Source organism: Sander vitreus, chromosome 14 (genome assembly GCF_031162955.1).
Source record: "Sander vitreus isolate 19-12246 chromosome 14, sanVit1, whole genome shotgun sequence".
NCBI classification, from domain to species: domain Eukaryota; kingdom Metazoa; phylum Chordata; class Actinopteri; order Perciformes; family Percidae; genus Sander; species Sander vitreus.
This window is the reverse complement of record NC_135868.1, coordinates 3,628,126-3,653,125: the sequence shown is the minus strand read 5'-3', so window position 1 is coordinate 3,653,125 and position 25,000 is coordinate 3,628,126. Positions and strand designations below refer to the sequence as shown.

Below are 25,000 nucleotides of genomic sequence, written 5' to 3'. Positions count from 1 at the left end.
AGAGAAGTCCTTAGGAATTTGGTTCAATTGGGTAGTTTTAATTGTTCTTTCATGTAAACTAGTATTGGCCATGTTACATCTACACTGATATGTACAAATAATCTGTCCACACAAAAGTTATTAACCTGACTCTGCCAGATGGATTGCTTCGCATTTGCTCGGCCTATCCATCTGGGAACTTTCCGTTGGAGAACTTTTGGGAAGGGGCGAAAATACTGGTTAGCTGATTGGATAAACCATCTGTCTATCACCACCTTCTTCACGACTAGCGGAGCCAGTTGATATATCAAACTCTTGCCGAAAGCAGTCGGGAGAAGAGCAAAAACATCTTTTCCTCCGAGAAAAGCCTCCAGTGCCGTTTTTTGCTCTTCTTTCGATGAAGGAATACTTTCTAATTCGGATAAAACTTGCGCGATAGCTATGCTCATCTCATCCGTGGAAGCCGCCACGTTATTTAGACTGAACAGTCGCTTCTCGTTACGTCACACGTAAATCCACCTCAAAGCCAACGCTGATTGGTCGATCGTTTGGTGAACGGCTCCAAATTTTCTCAATCTCAAGGTGCCAGACTGATCTGCGAGTGGAAAACTGGAGCTCGCGAGATCAGCACGGTCTCACGAGGCAAAAGAGTTATAGCTCCTGTAGCAGAACTAATCCCCGTCTGTATTAACGTCTGACAGCGCATATCACATGACCATTCGCACACACTGGGCATGTGCGTGCCGGTGTAAACAGGAAGCAGATTGACTGACGTTACTTTGCGGTTAGAAAATTATGGATGTATACGTTGAAAATGCAGAATGCAGTTACTGAAAGGCACGTAAGCCTACCGAAACCGATAAGGTCTCCGTTTGTGCCCGTCCAGACTACAAAGCAACCCTGGGGGTTTCAAACCAAAACGGGGTCAGCAGTGTTACCAAATGTCTCCGTTTTAGGGGCTCGTAAACGCCGGAGAAAGTGTGGACGGCGAGGCGTAAACGTAGCAAAAGGTATTCGTTTTTAAACCAAAACGTACATGTAGTAGCGTAGATGTAGCATCATGCTGTCCCGAAACAAAAACACGTTAGGAAGTTTTATCAAATTTTGCCGTTGCCATTCAGCTTTTCTAATAGAGATTCTTTAAAATGTGCATAAAACTATGTGAAACACAAGTGTTTAGACAGCACTTACACACATGCAATAAGTCGGAAGAAATGGGAAAATACACTTTAGGGTTTTATGGGTGCAAACCCCAGTATTGATTCAAATGAGAGTTTATACGATGTACGAACCAGACTCCGCTGACGCAGCGGGTGGACAGAGCCCGGGGCATGATCTCGGAGCCCTGCTGCATGAAGCCGCCCACCGGGAACCACAGACTGTTCCCCAGGGTGTACTGGTTCACGAGGACGTCCGGCCGCTCCCGAAGACACGGGTGAGGGTTGTACCATTCATAGGGGCTGAGCCTGGAGGGGTGACATTAAACATTTTCTTATAACCAGCACCAAAAAAATATCATATTATGTTATATTAATTAATATTAAAATCTTTTACAAAAGCACTCTTACTCCGCCACTAAGTGCACCTTTTATTAAGATTATTGTATCAAAGAACAAAGATTGTTCTTAAAATATGTCTCATATAAACAGAGTCAAACTGTTGAGGTAGGAAACAGGAAAGGGCGAAAGAGGCAGAGACATTTATACACAAAAGAAAACATAACAACTCGACTGGAGTGTGAAACAGTCTGAGGTTACCAAAGTCCAAGGTACCAGGTCACCAAATTAAAGGCAGAAAGAGAGAGAGAAAAGGGGCAGAGAGACCTACACGTATGACTAAAATACATGTTGCAGCTGACACACACACACACACACACACACAGAGGCAGGTGTGTTACCTGGCGGCGAGGAAGAGGACGCAGCTGACGGCGAGGTAGGCCAACAGCATGAAGAGCCAGACAGCTGGAGAGAACGGATCCAGGAAGGAGAAGTAACCGGGTTTACGGCCCTGAAAAACACACACACACACACACACACACACACACACACACACACACACACACAAAATCTGTTAGCTAAAGTTTAAACTTGGTTGGTTAAATCTTACGTATCAAAAAGTATTTCTCCACAACATCGAATATAATTACGAATGAATGCAAACTACATTTGTATTAACAGTTACACACACTGAAACTCTCCCTATCACTTTTAAAGCTGGTTCGCCTGTTGCTGCGGTTATGGGCGGAGTGATTTGCTCGCAGCACCTGAGAAGCCCCGTGGTGAGGAGCAGAGAGTAACAACGGGGCTTTTCATGTGTTGCGCTAATCACTCCGCCCAAGTAGCAGTGCTTCGCCTTCTGAGAATATAGTTCCCAGTATGTATACGGTTAGAAGATGGCTGAGTATATAGGAATAGGAACATTTTGGCGTTATTTTGTCACTTATTGGGAGCAGTTGGCTAGTTGGAGCCGGTTACCTCCAGGATCTGGGCTAAGCTAGGATAGTGGTGGGCGCGTCAGACAGAGTTACGACACGCACGGAGATGAGAAGGGTATGTATGGACTTATCTAACTCGGGGGGGATACGGTGAATAAGCTAAAGTCCCAATAAGTCGGCGTGTTCCTTTAAACTGCAGTTTGTGTATTGGCCACTAGATGCTGCTCAAAGAACTCTGCTGACTGTGTTGAAATCAACACAACCCCCCCCCCCAAAAAAAAAAAATGCTTTGTATTTTTTAATGAGGACAGATTCTGCATGTGTTTTGTAACTTTAAATGGCACTTCTGAATTCACACTTTCACACGTGGAACTACACAGACTTTTAAATTCAAAAGGTAGAGTTTAACATCAATGGAAGCTGTAATTTATCCAGCTGGCAGCAGTTGTGGTAATGACCGTCTGCCGGTCACAGCGCTCCGAGAGCTGTCAACGACTCAGGCTTACGAACACAACCTTCACTTTCTGATTGACGGACATGTACTTTGGATTTTTTTTTTTTCCTTCAGCTTGTCACATTTTGTCAGCACATGAACCTGCAATCAAAATAAAAAAATTACAGTTACAAAAGCTTTTAAAGTGCGTTAACGACCGTCAGTTGATGTTTTTCAGCCAGACGTTTCCAGTGGACACATTTTATCACGACCCCCCGTCTACTGAAAAAAGGATTTGGCAGTGAAGAGAGTTGAGGAACTCCCAGATTGGACCCAATTACAGCAGATGACTGGAGCTGTAATGGAGGCAATCAACTCCCTTTCTATTTTTGTCCATTTTGGCTCCTATGAAAAACGCCATTTGAAGCTCTCCAAGGGCTAAAATCTGATGTGGATCTGCTGAATCAGATGTATCAAAGGAATATAATAAGTCGCCATCACTTGTATGTTTTGCAGCGATTGGTTTCCTCTTTGGACTGTGTTATTTTCATCCTGTGAAGGGCGCATTGCTTGGATGGAAACCGGTCTCAATTCAAAAAATTTAGAAATCTTTCAAAAACAATCCAAGACACTCCGCAGGACATTACAGTACAAAAATAAATGTCCTTTAAGAGATATTTTGGATAATAAAATTGAACGTTGAAGCTGTTGCTTGTAGTTCTGATGTCTTCTGTTTAGTGGACGCAATTGTTAAATGTAATTAGAATTAATTATAATTATAATAATGGGAGAAATCCAACAAGTCTTCCAAACCATATGACGATATAGGTTGGTTATTCCTACTCTCTTAATACGACCAACAGGAGCGTTTTCCGTCACGGTTTTAAACACGTCTTTAACATTGTGAAACGGTCGCAGTTTGGTTACGTTTAGGCACAAAAACTACTTAGTGAAGTTTAGAAAAGATTGTGGTTTAATGTAGTTCCGTTTATTCCATAAAATGAAAAAAACACATAGCCTTTAACTTTTATTTTCAAATGCGACAGTTCTGTGTCAAACCGGACTCTTTATGTGGAATATGGTGCTGTTGGCGCTTTGTCACCTTGTTCCCCTAACAATTACTACGGCCACAAGAGGGCACTGCCACTATAAATGTTAATATGAGTCGTAATTGCTGCTTGAATAAAAAGACCTATAGAAGCGTTTTTTGGGAGAGGACGGTCTCGAGAAATCATCTGCCATGGTTTATTGGAAAAGCTGACTAAAGCACAGTTTGATCTGCAGATGTGTAAACTGTATGTAATTTATACTAAGTGGGCTAAACATGCAAAAAGTAATGCTTCTGTAAAGTTAAATATTGGCATCGTTTTGATCAATTTCCATCATATTTTCTCCAAATTACTGAACAATGCTGAATATAATTTGCGTTTCTAACATTCACACTCATGCAAACTTTATTTAAGTGCAGCACCTTGTGCAGCAGACATACTGTATGTCCTCAATAAAAAATTCAGCACAGAAACAAAACCACTTTTACTGTGACAGAGTCATTTGTTCTGTGCAAGTTTGTTCAGTACAAGAAAGAAAAGGAGGAACAGGAACATTATGAAGTGAAAATACAGTAACCAAACAGCAAAAACCTAATAACCTCGGACACCAAAATATATTTCCAGAGCTTGTTTTGGACGTTTCTCTCTCAGCAGAAGGTCACGTTATTTAGAAGAAAGTCAAATGACCGCAATCCTCAGAGATTGTTCTCGCCTGTCGTGCAGTCAGAGTGGTGAGTTCACTGCATCGGGACCATTCAGATGTGTGTCAGGTAAGCTGTCCATCATCCAAACTCACTGCCCTCACTGTCAAGAACTTTCCGTGCAGCTGACTCAGCTTTAAAGTTCTCACTGCAGGACTGTAAAGTACAATACACTATTTGGTTAAAGGTATGTGAACACTCAAGTCCATGCAGTATGTGATAGGTGAACAAGGTTCTGCAGTCATCCCGGTCATAGTCATCCAGCAGGTTCAACATCTGGTGAAACTAAACGAGTGGAGGCTGTTATGGCTACACATGAATGAACATGGTTTTAAAATTACATGTTCAACTATGATCCAGAGAAGGGTTACACTACAGGGCAACTGGACTGAACGGTAGGGAAACCCAGCTATTTAAACTCTGTGGGGTCATTGGGATCAGGATGATCCATACAGACCATCGTCGGCGTTCTTTAAAGACTTGAAGGTATTTTTTGGGCTTCTTTATTTCTATTTGAAAGTGATAGCAGATAGAACGGAAAGAGGAAGGAGAGAGAGGATGACACGTAGCAAATGAATGCAGGTTGGATTCGAGCTCGGCCTACATGGGGGTCACCCCATCGTTGGCTAACTTACATAAGGCCAAATGTTATCCAGGAAACTAAACAAACGCGCACATTTGGCCTCATGTGAGAATGCCAACGATGGTCGTTCAGACTTGGCCTCGGGTGTCTCCAATGACCATAACGACCGTCGTTACAACAGCCAGGAGCACTAGCGAACGAAGCGGTATTGATTATCTTGACAACTCACAGGAAAATCACGTGTAAATTAGGGATGCACAGATACCGATACCAGTATTGGGTATCGGGTCTGATACTGTGCTCATGTACTCATAAAACTACTCCAATACCGCAGCCGATCCCACATTGCGCGTCACTGCTTGTGATGCAAGTTAGCGCTACACTTGGCTAAAAGCTTAAACACAGTTAAAAACCGCTAAGCTAAACGGTCTAACGTGTGGGTGTATTTCACTCGAAAGTGTTCAAACACCGGGAGTCCCGGTATGAGACTTGCATCAGTCTGCAGCTAGTCTGTTACGTTAACCTACCTTTGGCTAATAGCTAGCTTAAACACAGTTACAAATCTTAAAGCTAACTGGTCTACCGTGTGGCTGTATTTCACACGAAAGTGTTCAAACACCGAGAGTCCCGGTCTGAGACTTGCAACACTCTGTAGCTAAAGAAGACACGGCGTTGCTTACCGGTAGCCTGCAGCTTGACTTTTCCAGACACCACGGCCACTGCCAGAGTTGGAGATAACAGAGAAACAACTGTTAAATCCTCATGCTTCGCTAAAGTTAGCCGTGTGGCAACATTTTGCCTCCCTACCATTTATTCAATACGTTGAGCTTAACTTCTGTGTTCGCTTGCTAACTAGTTTTTACTCTTGCATACCTGCAACACATAGTGTTTAGGGACTGCTCGTTATTTATTTCAGGGGCCAACGGAGGAGTTTTGGGCCCTTTAGGCTAAAAACACTTGACCCTCCCCTCACCAGTAATAATTTTTCTATGACCCTCCAAAATTATTTGAAAAAGATACATGACCCTCCCCAACAATTTATTGATGCCTTCTGTGTTAGTATGCACTTAGTAAATATATAAAGATGCCCTTTGATTTGTTACAGCCATGACATAGATGAGTTAACCTCTGCTTTCTGATCTTACACATCACACTCCTCTGTTAAGGTGTGGTGGCTCACCACTCACTAACATTGTTGTGGAAACACAATAAGCATGGAAACTAAATGCACACTTCCTGCATTACTGCATTACTTCAAATACTAAGTTACTCCTCTAGTAAACTAGTATTCACATGACATAAAACATTGAGACCATTCAGCAAAGGACACTGGGAAATAACAAATTCAACACTGGTTGCTATGGACTCATCACTAGGCTTCCTCAGTCATTGTATATTTTAGCATATAGGTAAAGCTGCCGAAGATGAACATTATATTCCAAAACATATATGTTTATTTTTAAACAGATTTTAAATTACATTGTAACAATTTAACAATTCGCCCTTATGAAATCCAATCGCGGCACGGCTGTCTTGGAACGCAATAAACAGACGGTGGCGGAATGCCCTGACACTTAAATTCAACTAAAATGTAACAGTGAACAATCAGTGTTGGACATACAGTCTGTTGAGATGCCTCTCCAAACGCAGAAACGAAGCGCGGTCACACCATAAAACGTTAAGACACGTTGAGAAAAAAGATCCGTATTTTGCCGTAATCCAATGACACGGGAAAAAAAAGTAATCCACAGCGATCAGTAGAGCCACAAAAAGGGTCACGGTGTATCCAACAAGGCCTATAGAGCGTCACATTCACCAGCCAGCTCCAAACAGGTGAACGAGGCCTCTCCACTTCACCGTTTAAACAAAGTGGAATAAACATATAAAAGTCCAAATCTACACAAAACCCGCAATTAATTAGTAAGCTGACATCAAATTATATTATATTATTATATACATGGCATTTAGGAAACATGGCATTTTGGGTCAGACCCATCTGGTAGCAAAGGAGGGCCGAGACTAAGAGCTATGCTAATAAATGTTTTCATGAATACAAAAGTTGGGTGAGCCCCCCCCCCCTCAGATTAAAAATGTTTGGGTGACCTTCCCCTCAACAAAGAATAAAAAGACATGACCCTCCCATATTTTCCTCTGGTGGTCCTTTCCATAAATACCGAACGGTCCCTTAGGTGTTACAGTTGATTTAATGTTAATATGTTGATATATTCTTCCAATCAAATCATTTTTTTTTTTTTTTATTAGTTGAACTACTCCCTACTGTAAATGTCAGCTTGGTGCAGGGAGGGAAGGCAGGTGGACCTGGCCTCTAAGGTGAAATGCAGAACAAAGTTATTGAATTTGCATGTTGGGTGTTCTTAGCTGGAGGGTGTGTGAACCCTGCAGCTTTACTGCGAGGATGGGACAACAAACCAAACTGGATGTTTATGGTCTGTAAATAACAGGGAAATAACTGCTTGTTAAACCAGTGGGTCTCTAAGGTCTTCATATTTACACGTTAACACAGAATATGTGAAAAATAAATACGGAATATGTGACATGGTTGTTAAGGATTTGGAGTTAGTTTAAAGAAACGTCCGACGGAGCGGTGTAGTAATTTGCGTGATATAAAGTGATCTAATATCTATAACTGTTGCTGTTTAGGAGTTAAAGTAAAGCAATGCAATAAATGAAAGTAATATCTAATGAGTAACTAATTACATTTTCACATTTCAGCACTGACGCTTTCTGAAAAGTCAACATTTTGGAGGTTTTCAAGTGACTGCCTTCTAACTTTACAACATTAACAACAGAGTTACATCGTGCACCTGACATTCATTCAGTCTCTTATTTAAATTCATAATCACTGCGTTTTGCGGAGTAATAACAATGTCGCTTCCTTCATCTCCATCGAACACAGCCGGTATCTCCTCGTGGATGATGTCAGAGCTCCTTGTACGCGCTGTAATAAATTGTTGTGACTCAGATGCATTGAATAGCAGATAATATATTGAGCACTAATGAATTGGGAGCAACAGTAGATATCAATTTACGCTGTTCAACAACCAGGGGGCAAGAACAATGATAAACATGATGGCACTTCACTAATGTGTGTGCCACAAGTCAACAGCTTGAGCAATTAAAAAGATTACCATCTTTAAGTGTGCTCGCAAGCTATTTATGCTGTGTGCGTGCGTGCGTGCCTGTGTGTTTGTTTTATTATGTGTATAAAGCTCTTTATACTTCCAGACATGATTGCGTTGTTTATTTAGTTACTTTGGGAGTTGCAGAGAAGCTATAAGATTTCATGTGTTTTGGTTTGCGTTCAGGAGCATGTACACATTCAGAAGTGTGTGCTTTGCATGGCATTGTATTGAGTGTTGTTACCAGTGTGTTTTGTTGTATTAAATTCCATACTAATAACATACAGTATCTAATACACACCAGTTGTCATGCTATTCTGTTTTGTTTTTGTTAACATACAAGAAATTGATGTACACTGTTTTATACGGACAGGAAATGATGTAATGTGTGTGCTGCTGGACGCCAATCAAACTTAACACAGTGAGAAAATGTTTCTCTATTTCTTTAGTAGCCTACTTAGAATATCTTTTTCTCAGGATATTATTGACGTGATCTCAGGGTGATTTTTTTTTACACAATCCTGTGGGTTGTAAAAGGGTTTGTAAGAAGCAGACTTTACTTTTCTGTCTTTGTTTGTGTCTGACAGCTCTGGATAGACAGACCATGGGTGTATAATAAAACCTGGATACAGTGCTCGAGGCGGAGCCATGTTCATTCCAATCAGAGTTGCTGAGTGGCACATAACCCTAAGGGAAAATTACTTTTAGGGCCAGAGGGTTACATGTGACGGAAATGGAAGTTGTAATTCCACTGTTTGGCTGCTATGTGAAATTGGCTTTAAAGTCCAGCACACTTCCTGGGGGCCTGAGACAGATATGGCCAGAACAAGCTTCCTCTCCATTTGCTTGGTTATCAGGGTGACGAGTCCTGCCCAAGGTTATAATCGTTAACGAAAACGAACGAAATAACGAAAACTAGGTGGGAAAAAACATTGTCGTTAACTGAAATAAAAATAAAAACGAGGCATTACAAAAAAACGATAACTAAACTAAAACTGTAATGTCTGTTTGCAAAACTAATTAAAATAAAATTATCAAGTAAATGTCCTTAGTTTTTGTCTTTGTTGATCTTTCATAGAGCAAATAACCGACCATGACATTTCCCGTAGACATGTATAGTTTCCGACTGGGAACCCAGAAATTCCGACATTCCACGTCAAATTGAACACAACATAGTCGTAGTACCGAAAGTCGGAAGAAAGTGGCAGTCCTATTTGATGATGACTGTGTCAGATAAAAGCGCCTTGAAGTGGAAGGTGGTAAAATATGTGGTCAATTTATTACAGGGAAAAATCCCACGAATTTGAAAGTACATTTGAGAAGCTCACACAAGCTAGGAGGCTAACCTAGCTTACCTTAACAAGGTAAAGGAGAATGCAAAGCCCCCTTTCCCCGAAACAGAAGCTAACCCCGGTTAACGTTACGGGCATGGATGTATGGATACAGGGCCAGGCAGCATGACGGAGACAACAGCAGGACAGAGAACAATACAGGAGGGCTTTCACCGGCGACCCGATAGCTGCTGGTTAGTAAATACGCAGGAACGCCAAAAGAGGGAGGAAGCGTGGGTTAATATGTGGATTGATACTGGGATGTCTACACAACTGTGTGACTCGATTGACTTCAAAAAGTTCGCCACTTTACTCAAACCAAAGTTGAAAACACCTGTTTATGTCTGTCTTCTTTAGTCTGTTGGCTATTTAGTTTTTTTTTCCTGGAACACGTCACTTACACATTTTGCACATACTGTGTCTTGTGTAGACTGTTTACATATTTATGACCATATGTAGGCTACATTTTATGTACTGGTGTTATTGTTGAATACATTGTGAATACATATTTCTAAAATTGTATGATGTTTTTGTTGAGTTATTATTACACAATACTTTTTCTGACCTTTTTGAATCCCCCGACAAATAACCCATATTACAAAAAAAGACAAACTAATAAAAACTAAACTAAAACTAAGCATTTTCAAAAAATAAAAAATAAACTAAACTAGCAAACCCGCTTTAAAAACTAATTAAAACTAAACTGAATTTGAAAACAAAAAGTCAAAACGAAAGAAAAATAAAAACTAATGAAAAATGCAAAATCATAATAACCTTGGTCCTGCCCCATCGAATATACGATGGGTTGCCTTAAAAGACGTGACAGTGACGACATCAGCGCCTTTCTGAAAAGTTCAGAGATTTTCAAACTAAAGCTCTCTCCTCATTGGGAACAACTGGAAAAACTTGTTCTCGCAAACTTAATTGAACAAACAAACCAGAGACATTTTGTTTTTGAGACAAAACAGATGTTAACAAAGTTTTGCTTTGGGGACATCATTTGAAGTTGGAAAATGGGTGATGAATTGCAATATATCACAGAATATCGCAATACGTTTAAAATCGCAATAATATTGTATCGTGACATCATAAGTATAGCGATAATATCGTATCGCGGGGCCTCTGGTGATTCCCAGCCCTACCGTCTACGTCTACAAACCAATCAATTACAAGTATCGGGAGACAGGAAGTAGTTATGTCATGTAGGGTACTTTAGTGCGCTTGCTTAACTGCAGTGCAAAACCAAAACTATCCGGATCAAATGTAACAATGTAACAAAAACATGAACCTTGGTCCGGACCTTGGTTCAGACTTTCAGTTGTGAAAAGGCCCTAAAAAGCACATTATTAACTGACATGAGGAACAGGGGGCCAATAGTGGCCCAGGGCCCTGCAGCAGGTTCATTGCGACCTTGAGCCTGTGTGTGTGTGTGTGTGTGTGTGTGTGTGTGTGTGTGTGTGTGTGTTCTTGTTTAACTATATTCGTGGGGTCCAAAAACCGGGAATACAGTTTTGTGGGGCCAAAATGCTGGACCCCACAACTTTAAAGGTCTGTTTGAGGGTTAAGACTTGGTTTTAGGATTAGGGTTAGAATTAGGTTCTGGTTAGGGTGAGGGTAAGGGTTAAGGTTAGGCATTTAGTTGTGATGGTTAAGGTTAGGGTAAGGGGCTAGGGAATGCATTATGTCAATGACGGGTCCCCACAAAGATAGTGAAACGCACTGTGTGTGTGTGTGTGTGTGTGCGCGTACGTGCACCATCATCAGCATGGCCTGTTAGCCTGTCTATCTACTGTGTATAATGTTCCCCAGTGTGCACTTGATAACAGCAGCCGGGTATTAAGCGGAGTGAGTAAATGGAGTCTCGGTTCAGACGTCCTCCTCCTGACCGAGAGCACAGATCTCTGACTGCTCGTCAGCTCCGCGGCCCGAAGACGTAAATCACCGCTGGAGGCAGTTACCGTGAGAACAAATGTGCTCTCGGTCAACTTAATCCCTTAAACAAACACTTAAGGGAATGAAGCCGGGGGACGCCCGCTGTGCGCCAACGGCCTCGACTGTACACACTTTAAACAGCTGACTGATCACTGAGTCAATACACTGAGGCACTAACGCTGGACTGGATCAAACATGGAGGACAGGCGGTGTAGGGGAATGCTGATGCGCTGCAGATGTACTGGATCTTCAGGCAGCGACACCGCTTCACATCACCAGAGCACCTCGGAGGAGACGTGTCATTATGTTTTATTGACAACAGCAAATAAATAAATGTTTTATTAACATGTACTGTTATTAGCAAAGACTCTCAATCCAACTTCTGCTATTGGCCACATTTAAGGATTTAAAGGCAGGGTTTAAAGTGGGATCTGGCAGCTGGGGGAACCCTAATATTCTCAAGTTTTAAAGTCTCTTACTACTTTAAAGTCTCTATCCACTCTCTAGGCACTTGAAGAGAACACCTGTTACTCTTGTTATTTCCTTCTTCCAAAGAACGCCAGGAGCCGATGCCAGGAGTTGAGTTTCCATTAAAGGAAAAATGATGACTGGTGTGTTGCAGCTTTTCTGAAATGCTACCAAAGGAGAAGGCTCAGTGGCCTAAACCCATCTGTCGAATCAATCACTCTTTTGGAAAAACCCTAAACACATTCTCACTCGCTAAAACACAAGCACTTGTGTTGCAAAATGGTTAACGCGGGCAGCGAAAGTTCAACACAACTACACAACACAGTTGTCATCGTTTACACACCACGACTCAAAATTGTACACGCGTTTCTACTGAGGTGATCAAACCAATCGTGGGGAATATAAGCCGGTTCAGAGTGCAAAGATGTGATGCTGAGGCAAAATAAATATTTCATTGACTTTGATTTTTGCGGTTTCACAATACTTTTTGGTCTGGCTGTCATCTGCTGTTAATTTTGTCTTCTTTGTTCTTTGGCCTTTTGCAGTTGGACTACTGTATTGTTCTAGGTGCCTACAGTAATGCAGTATACAGACATTCAATATTGTAGTACTGCTAGCACTACTAGCAGTGTACAAGATATTCACTGTACAAGTTGTGATATACTTAAAGTGCTCATATTATGCTCATTTTCAGGTTCATAATTGTATTTAGAGGTTGTACCAGGATAGGTTTACATGGTTTAATTTTCAAAAAACACCATATTTGTGTTGTACTGCACATTGCTGCAGCTCCTATTTTCACCCTGTGTGTTGAGCTCTCTGTTTTAGCTACAGAGTGAGGCATCTCACTTCTGTTCCATCTTTGTTGGGAGTCGCACATGCTCAGTAGCTAGGTAAGGATTACGTGAGCTAGCTAGCTGTTTCTCTAACTTCATGCAGTACAAGGCAGGATTAGCTGGGAGACTTTTTCTAAACGAGGGCGCACTTCCAACTTTGCGTGGAATACCTGCAGAACAGGTACATGGAAGTAGTTCTTTTGTAGATTATGGTGAACTAGTGTGTGTTGCAGCACTGATTTGCCATTGAGAACGAGGGGGCTAACCGCTAGCGTGCTAGCGTGCTAGCGGTTAGCCACCTCGTTTCGGCTAGTGACGTAGAAAGCCGTGCAGATTTTGAACAGCTCACCCGGAGAATGAAGGCAGGACACATTCAGAAAACCGTATCTCACTCAAAACAGCATGGATGGTTGTTTTCTCCAAGTGTGTATGCGTGTGGAAGCACCAGAGACACAAAATAACACATAATATGGGCACTTTATTTTTTATATGAAATAAACATTGGTTTTCTGGAACTACATGCCCTGGACACTCGAATTGTTGAGGTAATGTCTAATGAATGCTCTGTAGTGTTGAGTTATTGACCGGCTGTGTGTATGATCCGAAAGCAATGTTTGAGTTTGCCAGCAGAGTCAGGTGTTTTGTATATATAGTTCGAGAACTTGGTTTTGTGTTTACAGTTTAAAAAAAATGGGTGAGCTTTAGTGTCTGTATCGAACGCACCGGGCAGAGCAGCAGCTCGACCACGGCGCTGTAAGATGACGTAGTATTAAGAGAGACAACGGTAGCGAGTAGTATGAAATGCCGCGTAAGGAGGTTGGTTGGGGGGAATGGATGGGTCAAAATCACAGGACTTTCACCCAGGAGACCGTGGGGTTCCTGTCCCCTTCCCCCTTCTCCTGCCCCCGCGTGTCACTGAAACGTACATTTTATAACCCCACCCACCATCTTTTCCTAAACCCAACTGTCCCATTCTTGTGCCGCATGTCAGTTAAACGTAAGTCCCGACCCAGAGCGTCAAAAGTGACAAAGAGACTTTTAGCCTGAATAACAAACGGCAAAGGCACATGACCAAGCGTCCGTATTTTACGCGATGGGAGAGTGAGAATGTGTTGTGCAGAGAGGAAAAGGGGGAGGGAGAGAGAGAGAGAGAGAGAGAGAGAGAGAGAGAGAGAGAGAGAGAGGGGATTACACGCAGCAAAGGGCCACGGGTCGCATACAAAACCGTTATTTTAAACGAACAGGAAACACTCATGTATGAAACTGCCAATTATATAGATTTATTTATAAATCGAAGTTGCCGGGACATGGTTCCGGATCGTTTCGGTCCACTTTAATAACTGTTTAAAAGCAATTACAGCTGCTCAGTACTTCAGTCCCTAACAGTGGACTATGAGAAGTGGACGGGGGGGGGTGTCTCATTACAAAGACTTCTGACTCTTTCACATCATGTGGGATGGATCATTGGAAAAACTGCTTTTAGTTTTAATGCACCCGACTCCTGGAACTAATTACAGCACTTTCTTATAATCGACTCAATTGTGCATCTTGGAAAATGTAGACTATTGTGTTTACTCCTGCAAATGTCCTACTTGTAATTGCTTTATATCGTTGCACTTTTATTTTGCATCCTTATTATCCTAATTCATTTATGAAATCATTTTCCAAATTCATAACGTTGTATTGTCTTCTTACATTTCTTTAGGATTGTGTTTCCTGCGTTGTCGTTCGGTCTGTTGAAAATGAAGGTCGCACCCTCAATGCTCTTTCAAGGATAAATAGCCATATCGGTACATGTTGTTCATACGTTGTTCATATTACATAGCCATATTTATTCTGCTCTTATAAGGTAACTGCTAATACACTGCACATATTTATATTTAATTTACATTACTCTAAACTGCCTTCTGTAAACCAACTGTACACTACTGTCTACACTGCACTATATTTCTTGTCCCGTCTATGCACCACCTGTCTTTCCTTTATATATCGCATTGCACTCTCTTTCTTTTTTTTTGCAGTCTGCAAACTGCATTTCGTTGTCTTTGTACGTGTACTCTGCACAATGACAATGAAGTTGAATGTAATCTAAACGAATGAAAGATCCCCAGACGACAAGATGCGATAAGAGATATCCTCAAACAGGATCAAACCGTACCTTAGATCGCTGCCTATAGGACTGAAGTTTTTAAGACAAATTGTGCTTTCATGTTGCAGACTGAGGAGGAAAAGCTGAATGTGTAAAGGTGGAGGCAGTAGTGACTCCGGGGATTGAAGAGGCTTCGGCAGAGTTCTACAGGACAGCTGCGTCTTGCAGACTTATTGTTTTGGATTTCATCATATTCTCATTCTTGTTATTTATCCATCACCTTCAGGTGTTCTTGCACACACTGCATTTATTCATCCAAGTAGCATTCACCAGCGGTGCAATGTAACTCAAGTGCAGTACAAATGTTGAGGTACTTGTACTTTCCTTGGGTCTTATCTTTTCATGCCACTTTCTACTTCTACTCCGCTACATTTCAGAGAAATATTGTACTTTTTTCTACCCTACATTAATCTGACAGCTGTACATGTAAGATTTTTGCACACAAAACACATGTAGTTTATAAAATATATGTTATTATGAATTAAAGTGACAATATGTAACTTTAAAATGTTTCTTAAACTGTGTGATGTCCCATCTGATGATCATAAATGACCTGTAACAGCAAACTAAACTAACAGTGAAAAGAACGCTAGTTTTTATTAATGCCTCTGCCCGGGTTCCATTTTTCCCGCGCAGTCACACAGTGATTCGCGGCAGGAAGACGGCGCTACAGTCACACATTCTGACGGGTCACAGCTTTCTTTGTTACACCAGAAAAGCCTGTGTTGGTGTACCCAGCCAGTTGAGCCAGGTAAAAGAGCTCTATATGGAGGCCTAATTGTATTTTAATGTTATTTTAGAAGTTATCAGTTGTAGTTATTCTTTCTATTCATCTGCACCTTACTCATCAGTATATCTGTGTTAATATACTGTGTGTTTATATAAGGGTGTTTATTGTGTAAATATTAGTGCTGTCAAACGATTAAAATACTTAATCGCGATTAATCGGATTAATGTCATAGTTGACTCGCAATTAATCGCACATTTTTATCTATTCTAAATGCCCCTAGATTTCTTTTTGTCCAATTATTTTTGGAGAATTCGCATCAGCTGTGTGCTTGGCCATCAGCCGTGTGCTTGGCCATCAGCCGTGTGCTCGGCCATCAGCCGTGTGCTCGGCCATCAGCCGTGTGCTCGGCCATCAGCTGTGTCTGGCCATGAGCTGTGTCTGGCCATGAGCTGTGTGCTTGGCCATCAGCTATCTGCTCGGCCATCAGCTGTGTGCTTGGCCATCAGCTGTGTGCTCGGCCATCAGCTGTGTCTGGCCATCAGCTGTGTCTGGCCATCAGCTGTGTGCTCGGCCATCAGCTGTGTGCTCGGCCATCAGCTGTGTGCTCGGCCATTCAGTGGTATTTCAGACTGGACGAGCTGCGATGATAGCTCAGTTCACAATGACAAAACACACAGATCACTTTGGTCTTGTCAATGGAACCATTTGGCAACTTTTTAAAAGTAAACTTTCCATTCAGAATCTTATTGGCATCCATTTCGGCGTCTCGCGCTCACCATCCACTCAAAACGTGACGTTAGCCTACTACTCTTTGGCCGACTCGCAAGCCCAAACAAGTGTGTGCGGCGTGCCTGTTGTTTTGTTTCCGGTCTAGCTAGATCCGGTGTGGTGTTGTAGTTTTTCTAACGTTACTAGTTGTTGCAACAGCATGTGTACTCTTCCAAAAAGAACGTTAATCTCGCGATAAAAAAATGTACACCGTTAAAATGGGTTTGCGTTAATGCCGTTAATAACGCGTTTAACTGACCGCACTAGTATATATGTTTGTTTTATTATTATTATTATTATTATTATTATTATTATTATTATTATTATTATTATATTATTGGATAATATAATAATCCAATTATAATCTTCTATTTCTCATACTTTATGTATATTTTTTTCTCCTATGTCTACTTAATGTGTATTTGTGTTATTCTGATGTTTGTACATTTTTTCTTTTGACCTGCTGTAGCACAGGAATTTCCCCAGTGTGGGATGAATGAAGTCTTTCTTATCTTATGTTATCTTATGGCTGATTCTGGGGCAGGACCATCACAGAAAAGAAGGAAATTAAACGAAGAACAACTGAAAGCTAAAAGGGAAAGTGACAGACGACGGGCAAGAATCCAATTCAGTCGGGCTTTTAACAGATGGAGACAATAACGGGATTATAAATTATTCAAAACCGTCCCCGAATTGGCCCTCAGGTATGTAATATGTCTATTTTGTTCATAAAAGTAGCCGACATTAAATTAGGTCCTACTTCCATTTAGCGTGGACGTTTTATTCCTTTCAGTCCGTGTTTGTGTTGGCCTAATATTTTCTTTTCCCTTGTCCCCCTGTACTTGTGTAAAGTGTCTGTGGGTTTCATGAAATGCTCTACATAAGTTATTACGTTGGTTGCTACAACAACCTCTCAATGCTTTGGCTCGTGACCATAGACTGTATAATATTAATGGACAAAGCATCTGGTTCGGCGAAGTACTACAAATGCGGAAGTGCCTTAAACCTGCATTCTATCTGAATTCCAGCAGGGGGAGACTCCTTAAACCTGCATTCTATCTGAATTCCAGCAGGGGGCGACACGTGCGGTTGCGGTTTCTGTAGAAGTCTATGAGAAAGTGACCCACTTCTCAGTTGATTTATTACCTCAGTAAACATTTTCATAATGACTTTATGGTCTCAATCGCTAGTTTTAAGTCTCCTGCAACACAGAATGATGTTCATTTTTTGAATTATGGTCTCCTTGATTTTAAAATCGACAATATGCAGGGGGTGTTTTAGGGCGTGGCTATGATGTGATTGACAGTTTACGGCCTGTCTTATTTGTAATATAACTATGGGACAAAGATATCTTTAAAACCTAGCGAAGCTAAATCTTACCTCGAATTATGTAGGCTAGCTTTCAGCAGCAGTTGCATCCAGATTGGCAATGAACGTGTGTAACGTAGAGTATAAGCAGCGTTGCCAACTCTCAGCTAACGTCACAGTCAGATAGAGCTCCAACAGTCTATGGCTCCTCCCTCACTCCTCCCTCTCATCTGAAATCGTCACATCCGCAACCAAGACAACACAACAGCAAACTCGACAACTCATTGCAGATCTCCACAAACCAATGGGTGACGTCACACATGCTCTGTCCATTAATATTTATAGTCAATGCTCGTGACCCAGAGACAGTGATACCCGGTTTAGCTCACGAGACATCCAAAGTAGGCTAAGTTACCGTATGCAACACTTGAAATGCAACAATGCATCTGTGACGTATTCTCTTATTGTAAATGAATGATTTTCTGTCTGAACAAAACATTCATCGCAACTATACGACCTCCTCGTAACGCTAACTCAGTAATCTACAGTGGGCAGTACAGCACCGTAAAGAAAAGAGCTTTACGACAGCAGGTGTGGTAAAAACACTACAGCTTTTGTCCAAAGCGGCCGCTAGAATCAACACAAACTGAAAGTTACATACGGCCACTTTAAACTAGCCAACAATATAACGGCCTACTAGTCCAGCTGACATGATTAGACCATTAAACACACAAATCGTTTCCAGTTTCTAAAATGTGAGGATTTTTCTGCATAGAGTACTTTTCATTTGTTTTCCTGATGACACTCACATACTTTTACTTAAGTAACATTTTCAATGCAGGACTTTTACTTGTAACAGAGTATTTTTTACAGTGTGGTATTAGTGCTTTTACTTAAGTGAAGGATCTGAATACTTCTATCACCGCTGCCATTCACTGACACTGAACAAAGGGAAACAAAACATTAACTGTCCTCTAGTAAAATAGTTACAGCAAGTAACACTTGTTTCCCCTGGAAGCAGAAGTAACTGTCTCAGTATCCACACGAAAACATGTCGTCCTCGCTCCGTCTACAAATACATAAAGGCACCGCTGGCCTGTTTTCCCAAATGTTCTAACCAGAGCAGGCCTCTGTCTGACTCACAGGAAGTGCATGGGCATGAAGTCGACATTTGAAATTCCAGTCAGGGAGGCAGAATCACCGTTCCTCCCTTAGAGGCTGAAAAACTAATATATGTTCCTAAGCGGCAGCTCCTGTCACCTTCCCCACAACTGAACCGTATCCCCTCTCCTGTCCAAAAAGCAAAAGAAGAAACATGCCCTCTATCTGTGTCCTCAGCTCTGCCTTTATCTGCTCTCCCAGCACTTTTCCCCCCACTGCGCGATCTCTCTGGTCACAGGGATATTTGCTGTTGCACGGTGCTGAACTCCCAGTTTGACTGTGTGACCTGAGCAGACTGTTGTTGCCTCCGGTAGCAGAGCTCATGCTGTTGTGACTGCAGAGTTTTCAAATTGGTCCGATGGAGAGATAGAGCGAGAGAGAGAGAGAGAGAGAGAGAGAGAGAGAGAGAGAGAGAGAGAGACAGAGAGAGAGAGAGAAGCTGGGTCCAAAACCGTTTCCCTATCATGGAAATAGTGCACTATATAGAGACAGAGAGCATTCAAGTCCTGCCCCAACCGGAGGGGAAAGCAATTCCCCGCTTGCACGATCGACGGGAGGACAACACAAGGGTTACGTTTTTATAAGCTGCCGACCCGAAAAGAATAGTGGATACAGACGGGGGTGTGACGAGACGAGATTGGGTTCACGACAACGAGACGAGATTTTAATACTATTTTAAAGAAAACTTTAATTAAGAAATATGACTGGAAAAATATTCTTTCCTCAGAGAACCAAGGTTACAACGTAACCAAGCGTTTCATTGCAGCAGTAAACAAGGAAGTAGGCTGCTCTTGTATCGATGTTTGACCATTTTAAGACGAGGGGAGAACATTTCTCTTTGTTTAACATCATTAAAAGTAAATGTTTACACTTTACTTGAAGGTATCTACATAAGAGTGACATGACACTGTCATGAACATTATAAACAAGTCATAAACGTTTATGACATAACGCTTCTGTCATTAAGTGTCATTCGGTATAGTCATGACAAGTTAGGGTCAAGGCGCTGACACACCAACCCGATAATCGGCCGTTGGACAGTCTGGCGAGGTCGGTGACTCGAGTCTGTTCAGTGTGTTCCGTGCCGTCGTCCGTCGAGGAGCCGTCGGCCTTCATTTTGGCCGACCTGACACGTTGCGTTGTAGGGCGGGCAGTCGGACTCAATGACCAATCTGATTGGTGGAGTGCTATCCCGGAAATGACGAGCGGGATGAGCGTGACTAAGCCTCTCAAAATCTGACGAAAATCTTTTAAACTGACCTTTGTTGATCTGAAATGAAGACAGATTCAGCAACTGCACGGCCTATTTCTCTCTTAAAATGTTTTCAGAAACACGTTTCGGTGAACTATTTTAGTACAATATGAGATCGTATTCTGAACGAAGACGCCATGACAGTCTGGCTTTGAATTTCCGGAGAAACCAGACCCACGTGACGCGTTCGTCCAATCAGCTGCCGGTTTTCATTATTTGGGCGACAATACAGATTAGCGCCGCCTGCTGTTACGGAGACCTATTACACGCTCAAGTCGGCGTCACTTCGGTGTGTTCCGAGGCACTTTTTGGACCTCGGGGAGCCGACTGATCAGTCCGACTGCCTTTTCTGCCAACGGTCGGTCGTCGGGTTAGTGTGTCAGGGGCTTTAGAGTTAGGGTTAGGGTTAGGGTTCATGTGTCATGAGCGTGTCACATAAGAGTGTCATGACACTGTCATGTCACTCTTATGTAGATACCTTCAAGTAAAGTGTTACCAAGTAAAATTTGGTACTGCTTTATGCTTCCTCTGCCAAACCTCGAATTTGACCGTGAGTAGCCTTTATCCACGGCCTTCCACTTCCGGGATTGCTCCGTTGCCGTCGGAAATTCCGCCGGATGTACTTCTTTTTTCGGCCGGATGTCCGTTACCTTGCGCTTTCTTTGTGTTGGCGTTCTAAACTCTGGATTTCTGAGGACTGTGGTTAACTGCTCCTCAGATCTCTGCAGGGTAAATCCAGACAGCTAGCTAGACTATCTGTCCAATCTGAGTTTTCTGTTGCACGACTAAAACAACCTTTGCACGTACAAATGTTCCACCAAAACAAGTTCCTTCCTGAGGCTATTTTGCAGAGGCACCGTGGCTCAGTCTGGCGCTTAGCGCCGCCCAAGACAATTGTGATTTGTTTAAAAAAATGTCAATAAACCAGAACACGATTTTCTCCCATCCCAGAATGCTGTGTGGACTAGCCAGACCTTCCTCTGCAGCGCTGTGGAGGAAGGTCTGGCTATGCGAGACTAGAGTCTGTTTGGTTGGGTTTAGGCACAAAAACTACTTAGTTAAGTTGATTAGTTTAATTGTTCATTAAAGCTGATTCTGAGCTGTGTTTTAATTCTACAAATATTATTTCATTCCCAACAGGATTCCTGGCAGTTTGCACTCCTTTTCTTTCCTTTTCTTTTCTTTTCTCAGATGGACAAAGCTCTACAGAGGACATAGTTCAGCTGTTGGCCAGCCTAGCCATGACTGTTACACTGACTGTAAAATCAGTTAAAAGGTAATAGAATGAAGAGTGCAGAAGTGAATTTACCAGATGAACCCGGTACAGGATGCTGATCCCCAGAGTCATGAAGGGTTTGGAGAAATCAATCACCTTCTCTCTCTCCGAGGTGATGGTGAAGCCGGCGACCGCCAGGTCTGCTTTCTACAGAGAGACAGACAGAGGGACAGACACACAGACAGACACACAGACAGAAAGACAGACAGAGAGACAGACACACAGACAGAATGACAGACAGAGAGACAGACAGACAGAAAGACAGACAGAGAGACAGAGAGACAGACAGAAAGAGATACAGACAGAGATACAGACAGATAGATAGAGAGACAGACAGATAGATAGACAGACAGACAGACAGAAAGACAGACAGAGAGACAGAAAGACAAACAGAAAGACAGACAGAGAGACAGACAGAGAGACAGACAGAGAGACAGGGAGACAGACATGGAGATAGACAGACAGACAGACAGACAGAGAGATAGAAAGACAGAGAGACAGACAGACAGACATGGAGTTAGACAGTCAGACAGAGACACAGATGGAGAGACAGAGAGAGAGACAGACAGACGGAGAGACAGACAGACAGACGGAGAGACCGAGAAGAGTTCATTTTAGCAACTAGAGCTGAAACCATTCAAAATGTTGCCGTACAATTGTCTCAGAAATAACTGTGGTTAACAATATCATTGTCTCTTTCAGTCAAATGTAAAAATATTATTTATGTAATACTTTCATCAAGCAATTTCAAGTTTTGAATGAAATTCCAGGATACACGTCATGTGACCCAGATAATGTAATAACACAAATACACAGCCCAGGAAGTAAACAACGGCTCTTTATTATCATAAAACATGTTTTCTAACTGTCTTATCATTTGTGTTGCTATGAACGTGTATAGGGAGGGTCAAGTGCCAACAACTAGCATCGCTTTAGCTCAACAGTCCGACCAATAATCAGTTGTACTGTATAATTACAATTTGGCATATCCAATAATAATTGTTGTAATCAACAATTACCATCAATAGTCATACCCCTTAGGCCCTCAGCTAACGTTTGCAATTAATTGCGGTTAGACAAAGAATCCTGCGATTATGTAGAAAATTATGCCACAAATGCCACAAAGTGAATAAAAATGTAAAAACTGAAGGTGTTGCAGAGCACAGACAGAGATTTACATTTGTTATTCTGTTTCTAATGACTCCTAACTTATTCTGTAATGAGCTTAACAACCTCCAGTGAATTACGTTCATGTGCAGTTTATTTTGCATTAACAGAAAACATTTAGGGAGAAACATAAACACCTTTAGGAATAATGTTTCTTTTTTTCTGTAACGGCACCCCAATGATTTGGCCCTCTAATCCCAACATTTCCTCCCAGCTCAGTGTCTTAAAGTGCTCATATTATGCTCATTTTCAGGTTCATAATTGTATTTAGAGGTTGTACCAGAATATGTTTACATGGTTTAATTTTCAAAAAACACCATATTTTTGATGTACTGCACATTGCTGCAGCTCCTCTTTTCACCCTGTGTGTTGAGCTCTCTGTTTTAGCTACAGAGTGAGGCATCTCACTTCTGTTCCATCTTTGTTGGGAGTCGCACATGTGCAGTACCTAGGTAAGGACTACTAGCCAGTCAGAAGCAGAGTATGATGGCGTGCCCTGACAGTACCTAGGTAAGGACTACTAGCCAGTCAGAAGCAGAGTATGAGGGCGTGCCCTGACAGTACCTAGGTAAGGACTACTAGCCAGTCAGAAGCAGAGTATGAGGGCGTGCCCTGACAGTACCTAGGTAAGGACTACTCAGCCAGTCAGAAGCAGAGTATGAGGGCGTGCCCTGACAGTACCTAGGTAAGGACTACTAGCCAGTCAGAAGCAGAGTATGAGGGACGTGCCCTGACAGTACCTAGGTAAGGACTACTAGCCAGTCAGAAGCAGAGTATGAGGGCGCGTCCTGACAGTACCTAGGTAAGGACTACTAGCCAGTCAGAAGCAGAGTATGAGGGCGTGCCCTGACAGTACCTAGGTAAGGACTACTAGCCAGTCAGAAGCAGAGTATGAGGGCGTGCCCTGACAGTACCTAGGTAAGGACTACTAGCCAGTCAGAAGCAGAGTATGAGGGCGTGCCCTGACAGTACCTAGGTAAGGACTACTAGCCAGTCAGAAGCAGAGTATGAGGGCGTGTCCTGACAGTACCTAGGTAAGGACTACTAGCCAGTCAGGAGCAGAGTATGAGGGAGTGCCACGCGAGCAGCTAGGTGACCATTAAACTTTCTCAAGAGCAATTTTTGAAGGGGACAATAATATTACAGTTGTAAACAAAGGCGTAACTTTGGCTTCAACATTGTGGGGGTTGAGATCGTGTATTTAGACAAGCGCTAAAAACATTTAAAAAAAAATTGTGGTTGGTTATTCACGTTGAACCTCTGCATAAATGTATCCCATGAAATGTGATTCGCGACTTTGACTAGCTAACCCTGCCCATCATATGAAACTGCAACTGTGTGTGTTTTCAAGGTTAATAGTCTCTCTGCAGCCGCACATGTGCAGATGACGATTACTGTCTGCTCTGACTGATATTTTGGCACGTTGAACTGACCGGCAGACCGCTGGGTCTCCAACTAAACAGCCGTCTCTTATTACGAGCTTGAACTGCAGATTTGTTCAGCCTCAGGAGCTGCGGCACCCTTTGTTCCAAAATGTTTGAAGCCTTCTTTGAGATTCTGGGGCTTTTTAATGAAATATAGATTTTCATTGTTCAGGAGTCGCGGCTGTTACTGAATGCATTAACAGTGAATTGTTAGTGTGCAGCTCTCCGGGGACAGCGTGGCACTAAAACTGCCAGATATGAGCTTTCGCTCCTGGTGGGGCTCAGTGGGTATGCTGGAGCTCCAACTGGTCCCATCTCAAGCCAGAACACTGAGTTTATGGATCTCAATGACATTCACTGGAATTCATTTCTGCATTTAGTCCGTCACCGTTGAGCTGACAGCAACACAAAACATGCTTTATAAGAGCAGACGATAAATTTTAGACGTGACTAAAAAAAACAAACAGTTTGAGGTCAAAGTCCCCGAAAAAAAAGATTAACCCTCTGAGGACAAAAGACGCACCAGCGAGTCAAAGCGATGTTTGACAACACTCCAACTCAAAAAGCAATATTACAACATTTCATTTTAGACATTTATTTACTATTTTATTCACATATTACGCTACTTTTACTTTACTTTTACTCTATTTTAAGGCCAAATTATCTCTTTACGCATTGCTCTGGAACAATTTTGGGCGTCACTGTCCAGAAAGCTGAGTTTGTTTTGAACATTTTGATATGAAACACATGGGGATCAGGTTATATGCAAATACCTTTAAAAGGAGAATTTAAGAAGATATCTAAAAGTGCTGTCAGAACTCAGAGAGTTAAAGGTCCTATGACATGCTGCTTTTTGGATGCTTTTATATAGACCTTAGT

General features: G+C 42.1%; 1 protein-coding gene across 2 annotated transcripts in view; it reads right to left on the bottom strand.

Moving 5' to 3' along the window:
• Positions 1 to 25,000, bottom strand: part of LOC144528755 (glutamate receptor ionotropic, kainate 5-like) — a 115,737-nt gene that overhangs the window by 27,376 nt on the left and 63,361 nt on the right. For both annotated transcript variants that reach the window (XM_078267550.1, XM_078267551.1), the window contains exons 12-14: positions 21,564 to 21,677; positions 1,877 to 1,986; positions 1,272 to 1,445 (exon numbers count right to left, since the gene is read on the bottom strand). In XM_078267550.1, coding sequence (XP_078123676.1) covers positions 1,272 to 1,445; positions 1,877 to 1,986; positions 21,564 to 21,677 — 398 coding nt within the window. The remainder of the gene's footprint in view (positions 1 to 1,271; positions 1,446 to 1,876; positions 1,987 to 21,563; positions 21,678 to 25,000) is intronic.